At 45.5% G+C, this 13391-nt stretch overlaps 1 protein-coding gene across 1 annotated transcript in view; it reads right to left on the bottom strand.

The window, feature by feature from the left end:
- The window catches only part of RNF220 (ring finger protein 220), a 189040-nt gene extending 176345 nt beyond the window's left edge, over positions 1 to 12695 (bottom strand). The window contains exon 1 of the mRNA XM_039884128.1: positions 11903 to 12695. Within this exon, the coding sequence (XP_039740062.1) occupies positions 11903 to 12527 (625 nt within the window). The 5' untranslated portion in view covers positions 12528 to 12695. The remainder of the gene's footprint in view (positions 1 to 11902) is intronic.
- Positions 12696 to 13391: the final 696 nt, after the last annotated feature.

Here is a 13391-nt window from a genome sequence, read left to right as displayed (position 1 = left end):
CGGGGGAACTAGAGACACCTGGACAGATCTGACCCCTGACAGGAGACTGGAGAAGGAAGGCATTGTCAGGAGCAGGTCCTGTTTCTTTACTCAGACCGTTCCTGGGTTCCTCAATGGAATCTCAGCCTTTTCCTCTCTACTCGCCTAGTCCTAACTCCCCTTCGTGCAGGGCCATACTCTGTGAAATCTTCCCTCTGAGACTTTCACCCGAGATGAGTGATTCCTAAACTTTAAGGAGCATAAGAATTACCTGTTTACTAAATCTACAGATGTCCAGGCCACATTCCCTGTGATCCTGATTAGAAAGTCTGGTGTGGGCCCTGGGAATCTGCAAAATAAATAGCATTCTCTACCCTGACCCCTCTACTACTACCGCAGCTGATCCGGAAGCAGGTGGACCTTAGATCACATTTTGAGAAACCTAGCCTTGAAGATTACTCCTCTTGAAATCCCAGAGCACTTATGGTCCGTTATTACATATTATCATATATATGTGTGGAAATATATATATGGGAATATATATGTATATCCTCTAACTACTCACCTTAACTATAAGACCCTTAAGAAGAGGAAGTCTCATCTCCTACTTCTCTGACAGTCCGGCAAACAGCACAGAGCACAGCGCTCTACACACAGGAGCTCAGGAAATGCTGTTGATGTGGAGAGATGATGACGATAAGAGACCAGGGGAAGGAAAACCACAAGAGGGATGGCAGAGTATAGAGGCCCCAGCTGGAAGAAACTGTTTTTAGTATGCCTGCATGTGCCAGGCTGGAACAACAGTTTGCTTCTCCTTTTTTTTTTCTTCTTCAGTAGTATTGGCATTACACCGCCTATCCTCCCTCATGAAAGTCAAGCCTGAGCAATGCACCGCCCACTGGAAACTTTGCCAAGAAATCCGGCCAAGAATCCGGGTGCTATGTGGCTTAGTTTAATGGCTAAGGGAGGGCTCTAGGCTTTGAGACCTACTCGTCTCTGTGCAGGACAAAGTATAGAGCTCAGCATGAACTTCAGTAAAAAGACCAGCGTCCTTGATCTACCTCACTAAACATCCGCAGGGTAATGACTCTCCTTCATTTCAACAAACATTTCCTGTGTGTCTACTTTGTACCAAGCATGGTTTTGGGTGCTCATGGGTCTTAAGATGTCCTATGTCATTGGAAAGTATTTGATAGTGACTTTATCTTTAGAAAGTTACTGTAAAAGCAAGACTCTATAGGATGCTGGGCCCCAGAACCACATAAGCACAAAATGGACATTCTCAAGAATGCCTGGCTATAGGATGAAGTACTATAGAGATCTGAAGTCAGGCCTCAGGCCCTGGCAGAGAGAAATTCTATTCTTACTTTACTGCGAGCAATCGTTGGCAGTTCTGCAGTTCTTTCTTCCACTCTCAGGTGCTATATTTTGTCCAGAAAAGCGAATGGCCACACCTAGCCCCTTTGAATAAGTAACTCCTTGATTTTCAGATATTGGCTTACAGGTCACTTGCTTAATTATTCCTCCTCCATGGTCCCATGTCTGTCTCCTTGTGCAGTTATCCAGTGTTTCCCCTCGTGTAGCACCTAGCTCAAAAGTACTTGTGAGAATAAGTGAACCCAGGACCATTGTTTTCTCAGCTGAACTATGCTCAGTGTTGCCAGATGACTCTACTGACCTCGATGTAGTCTGAAGTATCACCCGGGGCAGGGCACCTCCTAGAACAAGGCAGGTACTCAGTAAATACCGGTTAAGTGATTAAATGGATTAATGAGTGCATCACACTCTCTTCCAAGATGGAAACAGAATCATGCCTCATGTACTCTGTTACAGTTTTATCCACAATGCCACCAATAAACACCTAAGACTAAGACGAAGCAGTGCTATTCCTTCTGTGGTATCACTCCTGCATAGCAGTTAAACTGAGGCTCTCGAGATCACCCCAATACAGACTCCAGGTGGCATGTGACGTGATCAAAGATGTATGCAATGCTCCAAAGTCAATATAATGTCACCAAGAGCCTGAGAGTTATACCAGCCATAAGCCACAATGCCAGCTCTGTCACAGACTTGACGGTAAGATCTCTTAACAAGTCACTCAACTCATAGACTCAGCTTTTTCATGGAGAGAGTATTAGGCCCTTCAGCAGCAGGTACTTTCTTTCAATAAAGAACAAATGGCAATAAAAAGAAAGCTACCCACACCATGATGGGAGGTTGGAAGAAGAGGACAGCATTTATAGTTAGGCATCTCTATGGTTAGGAAAGGGTTAAGCCCACCCGTCTGTCTGGGGATCTCTTACCCGTAAATCAGCCTTGACTGCTGCTCAGTCTGAATGAAGCCCCACCAGGTTGGCCTGTCAGGAAGGAAGCCCATGCGTCCAGACTTTTGTTGTTCTAAGGATTTTTTTTTTTTAAATTTTACTGCTCAGGAAGGAAGCCGAAGCCTAGGCCCTAACTGCAGCCCTGCTGATTACTTACCCTCGCATGCGCTGCTGCCTTACTTCTCTATCTACCACTTAGACCCAACTCTCCTTTTGGCATTGGGGCCTAAATCCCAGACATTCCCCTCTTACTTAAAAACTGAAAATTAAGACAGCATTTCCCTTCCTACCTCCCATACACCTTTGTGTCTGTATGTGGCAAGGACTGAGGATAGGGAGAGAGAAGTGGGTGCTCCATGATCTAGAGACATTTCGTCCCCCACAGTGACCTGATCCCCTTCTCTTAAATGGAGCCTATAAAGGAAATGATAGATATTGAGATATTGGACAACTGGCCTCTGATGGCTATTTCTGCTACACACATACATGAACAGAAGACTTTTCAAATATGAACTACTGTATTTAAATAACAGTCTCAAATCCAAGGTCCTCAGGCAGAGGGTCGGTCTCTCTCATTCCCATCCTCCTCCTCCCACCTCTTCCACTGACATGCAGAGTCATTCTCTACTATTTCCAAGCCCCATAGGGCTTTCTTTCTACAAAGAGAAAAACACTGAGTTTATTTGTGCGCTGAGGGTAATGGACAGCCCTCTTTTACTCCTAGGAGAATGCACACAAACACTGTGGAAGAGGCCCATCCCCGCCCAACCCTGCCCTCCCCTTCCCCTGCTAATCCCTCCCCAGCAGTCCCCTCCCCCTCCTCCCTAGCTCAGTCCTGCTGCTGTATTTCTCTCCTGACCTACAAGGCCCCTTCAAGCCCCATCCTAAGCCTCCCCCAAGCAGAAACAATCCATCATGCTGTGGGACTGTGACACGCACAGATGGGGGAAGGTTCACAGATTTCTCTTACATAAGGCAAGAGGGTAAGTGTCTGTAAAACTTAAAACCTAAGGACATACTTGAAACTCCAGGACTTTGAATTCTAACACTAGTCAAATACCATTACAGCAAATCTGATTACATACAGCCCAAATCTCTATCACACACAAATTCTAATGGCCCATTTATTTCAAACACTATCTGATAATGCAAAATTCCAAAATAAGAAAATATGATGAGATTTAGATTTTCTAACCTGGGCCACTGCCTAGATATCTAACCTTAGTCAAGGCCCTTCCTGACTCAAAGAGATTCAGTGCCTTTAATATTACCTTGCTTCTAAATAAAATGAAGAGAGAAAGAGGTCAGAGGGACACCAGGGCTAATCCTGCTGGATGGATAATAATGAAGGGAAGTGAAGCAGCTGGCTATTACAGAAAAGGGCTCTGAGCCTTTCTCCCTCCCTCTTTCCACATTGCCATAAGGCATGTGAAAGGATCCTACATACATGTAGCTATTAACGACCCTGTGTTTGGCGACATCAGTGCTTTAACAATGAAGACTATACCACCAGATTGTCTCTGAAATAATAATAGTCATTACATATTAGTATGTCGAGGAACTGTTTAAGCATTATCTGTGTATTTAATTTCATTCAGTCCTTCACAACAACCTTTAAGGTTGTGTAATTCCCACTTTACAGGTGAGAATACTGAGGCCCAGAAAGGATAAATAATTTGCCCAGGGTAACAGAGCAAGTAAGCTAAAGGGTCAGGATTTTACTCCAGAGGCTGAACTCATAACTTCTGTGTTACATTGCCTCCCCACTTTTGATCTGAAACGCCTTCAAGCTGTGGCTCAAAGGGACAAATAGAGAGTAGTTATTCTTCTAACATGTATTTTTAATACAAGGCCACTCCGATTTGGTTAATTCAAACCCCAAAAAGCAAGGTTAAATGAGAGCAATACAGGATTAGCTGGCACCTAAATGGGAATCATATACCTAAAGATAAAGCAAAGGTCTCTCCAGGGCTAGCCCTTTCCCCCTCCCTACATCTTTCTGACTGCCTGCTGCTCTAAGATGGATGCAAAGCCATAAGTCAGCCTGCAAATGAATTTCAGTGGAAAAAGACAACCCTCATCTGGTGAGTCACACTCAGGCTTACTGGGCTTGATTTCTCATGAGACTGTACCAAAAGGTTCCTTCTTCACACTTGCAGCTCTAGACTTTCCTAAAGCCCATGTCTGCTGAACAGAATGTACTGGATGCAGCACCATGTCTTCCCTACCAAAAACACAACTTGCATTTCCTATAGGTCATCTTCAATCAGAACACATTCTACAGAGAAAATTGACAGTAAAATGTCTGAATTGCCAGATAGTTATATGTATCTACAAAACCCCCATATCACTTGTCTGTTTCCAGCTTTAACAAGGATCTAAGAAGAAACTTTTTTTTTTTTCCCTAAAATACACACCAAAAGAAGATCTGTATTTGTGGACTCCATTAAAGGGGATGTTACGCTGTGAGAAAACATTTGGGAAGGGTATAGACTTCAATCTTAGGTTTCTACAGAGAAGAGCAAATTTTAGATTATTTAAGTTATGAAAGAGTTTTTGGTACCCAAAATTATCAACAAAATAAGTCTATATTTGAGAAAGGTAATTTCACTTATCTCTTAAAAAACTCCCTACCTATTTTTGTCATCATCAAACCTCAGGGCATAAGCAAGTTCTTCCTTTCTTTCTGCACTCCTCTACACCTTCGGCATGGCACAGCCTTATACTCTCCAGTGCAATACCGAAGAGTGGCAAATTGATGAAAACGTAAAGTTAAAATTAGATCATAATCACCACCATCAACTTATTCAATATTCAACTACCACTTACTGAACTCCTCAATGTGATTGGCATGAATGCGAGAAAAAAAAAATTTTTTAACACTAAAACTAAAATGTGATTAAGGTAATAGAAAAGTCCGATCCACTGGGTAATGCTGGAAGGGAATAAATTACTCCTGTTTACTTAGCATCTACCAGGTTTACTTATTCATACCACAGCCTATCATTTCTCCAGGCCTAACCCCATAGTTCCAATTCAGGACTTTTTCCTGGAAAAGGCGTAAGAGACAGGCTAAGCAGGTGAAAGTTCTTTTACAGAAAATTCTCCTCCTTGCCCCAAAGATAGAGATATTTATAAATTCCCACCCTATAGCACACACTTTGAGGTTACAGAGGATAAAAACACACTGTTCAACCACAAATGCCACAATTTAAATTGTATTTTAATAAACTTTTCAAGGCATTTAAGCTGATATATAGCAATAAGTTATCCTTAAGTCTGCAGTTCATCGCTTTTTAAGAGGGTAAAATGGCACCGGGAAATGTTGTTTAACTGTTGGAAGAGAATATTCAAATCCAAAAATTATTGTTTTGTTGTTAAAATCATGTGGATTTTACAATAAAATGTTTCATCACTCCAAATCCCAAGTATTTCTAAAGAGTACATTCCAACATGTGTCGATATTGACTAGACGAATGTGGTAAATAAGAGTTAAAAAAATATAAAAAACCATTAAAAAATAACTCTATTAAATGTATTATCACCCCAAATCCTGAGTATTTACGAATACATTTCAACGTTAGCTAATATTTATTAACCAGATGGGTGTAGGTAATAAGGGTTAAAAATAAGAAAAACCAATATAAAAAATATAATTCTATTTTTCAGTTTCCTTTTCCCTGCCTAATGAGGGAAGGAGCTGGGGAGTGAGATCAACTTTTGTTATTTGGATACAATGTGTGTTTTTTGTTTTCAAACAAAAAAGGGCCAACAAATAATCAACCTGGGGCCACTGACCGGAAGGCAGCCCCGGAAAACTTCCCGTGGGAAGAGTTCCAGAAATTGCTCGGACTTTAACGAGCCCCGCTGTGCTGGCTGGGAGCCTCAGACAGTCAAAGGCGACCGCGACTCGCCTCGCCCGAATACCAGCCATCCCTCAGAGTCGCGAAGGCCTGGACTTAGGAAACATTCCCCGAACGTTTTACAGATTTGAATTGCAAGACGGGGAAAACATTTTGAATCTACGGGAGAAACCTCAGAGTCCGCGGGTGCCGAGGGATCAGCTCGCTCCAGATGCGCGTGTACACGTCCATCCTCCCTCATCAGCGCGCCCTGGGCCCTTCCCACTGCCTCCTCCAACTCTCGCCCCCCCCGCCCCCCACCGGCGTCCCCTCCTTCCGCAGAAGCCACCCCCACACCCGCGCAGTGGCCACCTCGTCTCTTCACTCCGCCACCCGTCCACCGGCACCGCCCGCCAGGTCCCCCATCACCCCTACATCGGCGTGGGCGTGTCCCCTCCCTGTCCCCTCACCCTGTCCCCACTCTCTCTCGGGCTCAGACGCCGTGCAGGAAACCGACGGAGAGCTCGGCTCCGAGTGCGACCAGGGGGAGCAGGACGTGGAGGGCGGGGCGGGGCGGGGGTGCGGGACGAGGTCGGCCCTCGGGTCCGGACTGCAGGCGGCGGCCGCGGCGGCGCGGGCCTCGCCCGGCCCGGGGCAGCGCCGAGAGTTCTCCCGTAGCCTCCAAGTCCGGCTGCGCGACAGTGAAGTCACCAACATTTCTGGAACCACTTGAAAGACATCTCAGTGGCGGAGGCTGGGGAGTCTTTTTTCAAGTGAGCCAACAGGGCGCACTCTGTGGTCCTTCCTCCCCCGGCCCGGCCTCGAGGCTCTCCGCGCCCCCTCCCCCAAACGATCAATTACCAGCCACCCTTCTGCCGGGAGCGGCGAGGGGCTGGCTGGCGGCCGCGAGGAAACAGCAGCCCGGATCACTTCTGCATGACAATTGATGGGAGGGAGGGCGCGAGGCGAGGAGGGAGGACGGCTGCGGTGTCCGTTTTCTCACCATGGTGATTAGGCATTCCGGCCGTGCGAGGAGGCAGCCGCCGACCAGAGCCGCGCGGCGTGGAGCGAGGACGGGGAAGGGAGCTAGAGCGGGAGCGGGAGCGAGCCCAGCCGCGGGGCGGGCGGGCGAGCGGCGCGCCGAGCCAAGCCAAGCCAGGCCAGATGGCTCTGCAGCCATCAGGGACTGCTCCCGTCCAGCCCGGCCCCACTTTAGCTGTGCAAACATTTCTTTATCCCAACAAGACAATTAAACCCAGCAGCATGAAAAGGAGTCTCCATGACTGTGTTGGGAGGGAACAACCAGAAACAACCACACACATCACAGGAGTTCTTAAAGGGACTCCGGGAGAACCTTGGGGGCAGCTGAGCGACAATCAGGTTATATGTCTGGGCAGTCAGTACAGAGGAAACCATCTGACCCATGTCGGTCTGGTGATTCGCTGACTCTTTCACGGTGGTCATCCGCTCCAGCTACAGTCTAGTTCAGCCCGGCAACCTGAAAACTGCCCCAAACATTCTCTCCAGCAAGAGCAATTCTCCTAAAAGCTCCGATAAGGGTCTCTCCCCATCCCTTGGGAGAGAGCTCCCAGAGCCCTTGGGAAGAATCCCCGCTAACAGCATCCCCATGATGTGATTGGCCTTTCTCATTCAGGGCTGCCCTGGGCCTATGGATACTCAGTCGATTTGATTCTTAGGACATAGGGTCTTCAACATGTATGCCTTTATAAAGACACCTTTCAAAGTACAAAATACCATCAACTCAAGGCCTTTGGGACCTGAGGACGAAAGCAGAACATCCAGGAGATGCTGCGAACCACCAGTTCCCTGCCTACCTGTGAATCTGCCTGACCACAGGGAAGGGACAAGAAGAAAGAGGGCCACTTATGGTCAGTGCCCAGTGCCCATCCCTGAGGTGAGCAGGAAGGCAGGGCCAGTCATCTCTCCACACAGGCAGTTCTGGTCCCTCTCAGCCCTTGGGTGAACATGCACACTAGCCAATTTCAATTGGGGCCGAACACTGTGCCACCCAGGCAGGAATCTGGGCGTAGGGGTGGCCCACAGAGAATAATCAGGAAATGCACATAAGAGCCAGAGTGCTAAGGGGTTAATAAATGTATAGAATTCTAGCACAAGGCAGCAGACGATACTCATCTTCCCTTTTGTTGTAAAGTTTCCTTAATGAGAAAATGTTTATTTTAAAAGCCTTGGGAAACATATCTGTAGACGCTTCATATGTAAGACACACGTGGACTGTTGTAATTGGTCCATAAATTTTAGCATCATTTCCCTGGACAAGGAGCCTTGGGAGACTGGTTCTGGGAGTGACAATAAACAGGAGTTACCTCAGTCCCCTTCCTGGGGAATTATGCATCCTCCACGAACGGCTTCTCACAAAATACTTCTCCCTTTTTCCAGGGCAAATAAGTCAGTCCTGTAGAGTAAAGGCCTCTTTTTTTTTCCATAGAGCCCAACACCTACCTTGGGAATCACCTGTGATGCCAGGTAGATGAACAAGCAAGCAAATCGGAATCATCTACTAGGAGAGACAACACTTTACCCAAATAGCTACATTTATTTCTACAAAAAAATGCATATTTAATCACAAAAGAAACCCTGACTACCCAAAATTGAAGGAAAGAACACCATGTCTGCAGGCCCCTCTTTCGAATGCTCTCACATGTGGACATATCTGCATATGGATGCAGTCTGTGAGCAGGGGGTGGCGGAGATAGTAAAAACCGTCAGTGTTTCCATTGTAAAACTGATTTTTCATTGACCTAAAACTCAGTCATAAAACTTCTACTCTATATAAGGGACACCCTCCCATACCTCCCCCGCCAAAAAAACACCTAAAGCTAAAAGCTTATTTTTACTGTTGTATTTAATTAAAACATTTTTTTTACATTTAATGAAAAAAAATATTCATATGAAGAGAACTGAAAAATGATTAAACCATATCAGAAATTAACTCTTAATTTTAAGAATAAAAAACTAAAATGTACATGGTTTATAGTATATTGGCAATCTGGGCAAAAGCCACTGTAACCTATTACTTTGCCCTTTTGAACACTTTCTATCCTCTCTGTTCTCGCCTCCCCATCCCCCTCCCTGCCCCATCTGCCCCTCAAGCTCCCTCCCTTTGGAAGCAGTCTTGTATACTGTCACTAGATTATCTGAGAAATATTACTTATTTCAAAATGGTTCTGTAGGGAGGACCTGAAAGGCATCTAGTGGGAATAATCAGGCCTTCTAACGGCCCTTAAATATGTATTTACATAAAACAGACCATAAATATTCTGACACACATCGGCATATGACAGGAGCCAAGAAAGCTGCTGCAGACTTTGTCACGGTACCTCTTCAACCCTCCCCGAGAGAAAAATGTTTCTCCTGCCTTCCAAAAACTCAAAATCAAAAGCACAGATGCTACGCAGTACAACCCTGTGACGGCTGCTACACTGCCCAAGGAAAGGAGAAATGAGCACAGATCCAGGGTTATCACAGGGCAAGTCTCCTCTTCACTTTGCACCTTTGTTCTTGTTAAAGATTAGTCACAAATACAACTCTAGATAATAATATGGGTGTACGAACCCCCTGCACTCACAGATGCCCACAGGTTGAATATTTGTGTAAGAGAAAAAGAGAACACAAAGTACTTTCTAAAGGAAGAATATTTTAAACAAATAGAGGGGAAAGGGCTCCAATTTATATAACAGCACAATTTGAAATAAAGAAGTTCCCCACCCTTCTGATCAGAATCTCATTAATTCCAAGGTCAGAATTCCATTTTACTTTGGGAGACAGACTCATTTAATTTTTCTCCATCCAGGCGTATTCCTATGTGAGGGATCCATCTCCATGGGGGATGGCATCACCACACAATGCAAACCAGAAAAACAGAAGAGTTATGGCTTTGACACTCAGAGGGGAATGGATATCCACATCTATGAGTTCTGACTTGACTAACAAGCTTCCTCCTGCTCTGGGGGTCTGATACAGGTTTGGGCTAAAAAGATAGAAAAATGGAGACAAGCTGGATTTGTTAGGAGAGAAGAAAGGAATCTGGATCTCCAGATGTTACTTTGTGGCATATTAGTTTTGAGAGGATTTCATTTTCAACTTGTATTTGGAGAAAACTGGGGCAGAATTGGTCACACCCTAAACCAGAGTAGTTTTAGCCATAGGTCAGATTACAGCTAGCCTTGATCACTTACACGCCAACAAATGAAAACTAAACTAAACTAAACTAAAACAGACCAACACAAAGCCAATCCATGTTCAGCAGGTATGTCTAAAAAACAGGATTATAACACACATGTCAGCTCTACAGAAAGGGAAAAGGTGGAAGAGGAACTAAAGCAAGAGGGAGAGAGCACATCGGCAGTTGTGCTGTCATACAGCAGCCTTCTCCCTTAAGTGGGGAGGTCTCAGGCTTACAGACGCTGACATAAAAGACACACTTGCAACATATTTCAAAACCAAAGAGCGATGGATTTACAAGGCAGGTTGATTTTATGATGACTTTTATTGAAAAGGTACGCTGGGTTTAGGCAGATGCCTTTTAGCGCAGGAAAGTTAACACAGTGCCTAATTCAAGGAGACAGCCTGAGGAAGCACTGCCGACAGGGGAGAGAGCTGCAATGTCTCTATTACTCTCCTCGGCATCATAAAGAGAAGAGAAAAAATGGTATTCGTGTTGGTGGATATAGAAAGGACGGGAGCACAAAAAAATAGAGAAGAGGGGAAAGCAAACCTCAGATGTAGTTTTCTTAAGAAACTAAAATGAAGCAAATCTTTAGAACAAAGGGTAGGGTGGAAAAACACCCTCAGTTCATAAATTCTCGCCAGGTTTGGAGAAAACTGTTCAGTCTACTCACAGCCCAAAAGCTTCAAAACACAATTATTTTCTGATTATATGAGAGAAGATTGCAGTGTTCAGTAGTCCTAGTCTACAAGTTCCAAATCAAGGTTTAGTTCCAACTATTAGTGAGGGTAGCCAGAGCCCAACAAGGCACTTGGAGAACACGAGAAAGCTGCTCCATAAGCAGAAATTAATGATAGTTGTGAATATCAAATATGGAGCAGTCACACAGGTCAACCGTGTCTTGTCCTAAAACTGAGCCCCAGGATAAATACCCAGTAAACCTGTTAAATTCCAAGAGGAGTGAGCTTTCTAGCTTTGCAATTGCAAGGGAAACACAGCTGTTTGAAATGCTTTATGGTGATTGACGACACCTTTGTCTAGCTCTGAAAAACAGCCTGATGTGGACGAGGGCTGAAAGTTGTGAAAATAAAATCTCATGGAAGTCTGCTGGATGTGATACAATGGAAACGCTAAAAAAATAATACTGAGCTTAGAAAACATAAGGAGGATAGCGAAGAGAGGCGGGATGGATAAGTTTCGTCAGGTCCCCCAAATTCCCTAGGAACCTATACTTTCAATGAAATGACATTCACTCCAGTACCTATATGGCACCCCTCTTCACTTCAGGGTCCCCAGGGAATAAGCTGATATGCCCTGGAGAGAAAGGCAGTGCCGAAGCCAACATGCCTCTGGCTACCTTCAGAAAAACATTTCCTACAGAACCTCAATGCTTACTGACAGAGACAAGTAAATGTTAGCACTCAGCTGTGGAACAGGAAGGAGTTGGCCCTTCCCATTACTAGGAGCAGGAAAAAGGCCACCGACCTGTTGAACACTACTGTAAGACAGGGCTTACTGGGGGTAGGGAAAGCTCACACCAAAGTACTTACATCGGTCATTCCGATCCTCTGGGCTAGATGAGGCTTCTCGATCTGAAATGAGGCCAGAGACAGCGAAAATCTTCTTCCCAGTGTCGTCAACCTTAAGTGAACCGGGGGAGCTAGATGGCAGCTGTGTCCCAAAGTCATATTCCTTGCCATCTGCATCTGAGAACCGCAAATGGGGAGATTCTGTGTCATGGCAGTTCTTCAGTCGCTTGGCTGGTGTAAAGGCTGACTGATAACTCTCCCGGTCCTCAGTGGAAGCAAAGGGACGGAAAGCCCCCACACCACTGTGGTTCAGCATACTGATTGGGGTACAATCTAGATTTGGGGGAGCAAACTGAGGGTGGAGGTGTAGTAAAGAAGGGGGAAAATCACGATTGGCAAAAGTGCCTGGCACCCCACCCTGCCGATGGTACATAGAGGCAAAGGTGTAGGAACCATTGGTGAATGGAATATGCACGTCCTTGTCTACTGAGACAGGTACACCAAAGGGTCGTGGCTGCTGACAAGGGATGGAAGCATCGCGGCTGGCCTCAGCCGTAGATGCCAGGACCATTAGTGCTGGGGATGCCAGTGGGTTAGGGAGGTAGGACGAGTTCTCCATCTTGAAGGCTGCCCGATGTAAGTCCATTGGAGTTTCTTTCTATGGCCCACGTCACAAGAAGCAGTCTTTCCTGGGAGGGAGTCCCAGCAGCACCTTGGATCAGGGCAGAGAATGTTACTGGGGAATCATCCCCTTCTAAGACCTGTGGAAACAGCAAAGAGGAAAAAAGAGGGGGAGGAAGGTCAGGGGGAGGGAAAAAATCAGGAAACCCCAAGCGATCGAAACACCATCCTTCTGGCTTACAGATGTTCGGGCAAGAGACACCATAGGCTATGGGAGCCAGTGGGCAGCAGCATCAGACCATTTTCATTCAGGAAAATCAATAGACAACTTGCTGTGATGTACGCGTAGCCGACTTTGGTCCTTACACGTTCCGGGTGAAATGCGCCAGAGCCCAGTAAAGGAAAAAAAAATCATAAAACCTTCAAATACAATATTCCCTGAGCAAATGAGCTTTGGAAGGCCAAGTCACCCAGTAGAATATGTTTTAAAGGGCTTCTACCTGCACACACCTCTCATGCCAGGCCTAATGTCCAGAGACCAGGATCCACCTCTGTGACTACCCCCCACACATAGACACGTCCTCTCTTTATCTCTCCTAACGCCCTGATACCGAAAAATCCCTCAATAAAGCACATCTAGGCCATGAACATCTGTACATGTGCGGTAGTACAAATTGTACGTGTGGATCAACCACACACATTGGCACTTACGTAAACATACATCTTCTTGTATCATCTAAGATTGTTTTCAGAAAGTACTGTGTGAACGAACAACAGCAACATTATTTTTGTTGCACATCCCTCTCTAATCACACAGGCTTTCTCTTTTCTGAGAAGGAACAAAACCTTCATCAATAAAATGCCTGTGGTCTCTGACAATATTTAAAAA

Source organism: Pteropus medius, unplaced genomic scaffold, assembly GCF_902729225.1.
Source record: "Pteropus medius unplaced genomic scaffold, Ma_sr-lr_union100, whole genome shotgun sequence".
Lineage (NCBI taxonomy): Eukaryota > Metazoa > Chordata > Mammalia > Chiroptera > Pteropodidae > Pteropus > Pteropus medius.
The sequence above is the reverse complement of the archived record's forward strand: the minus strand, read 5'-3'. Positions and strand labels throughout refer to the sequence as shown.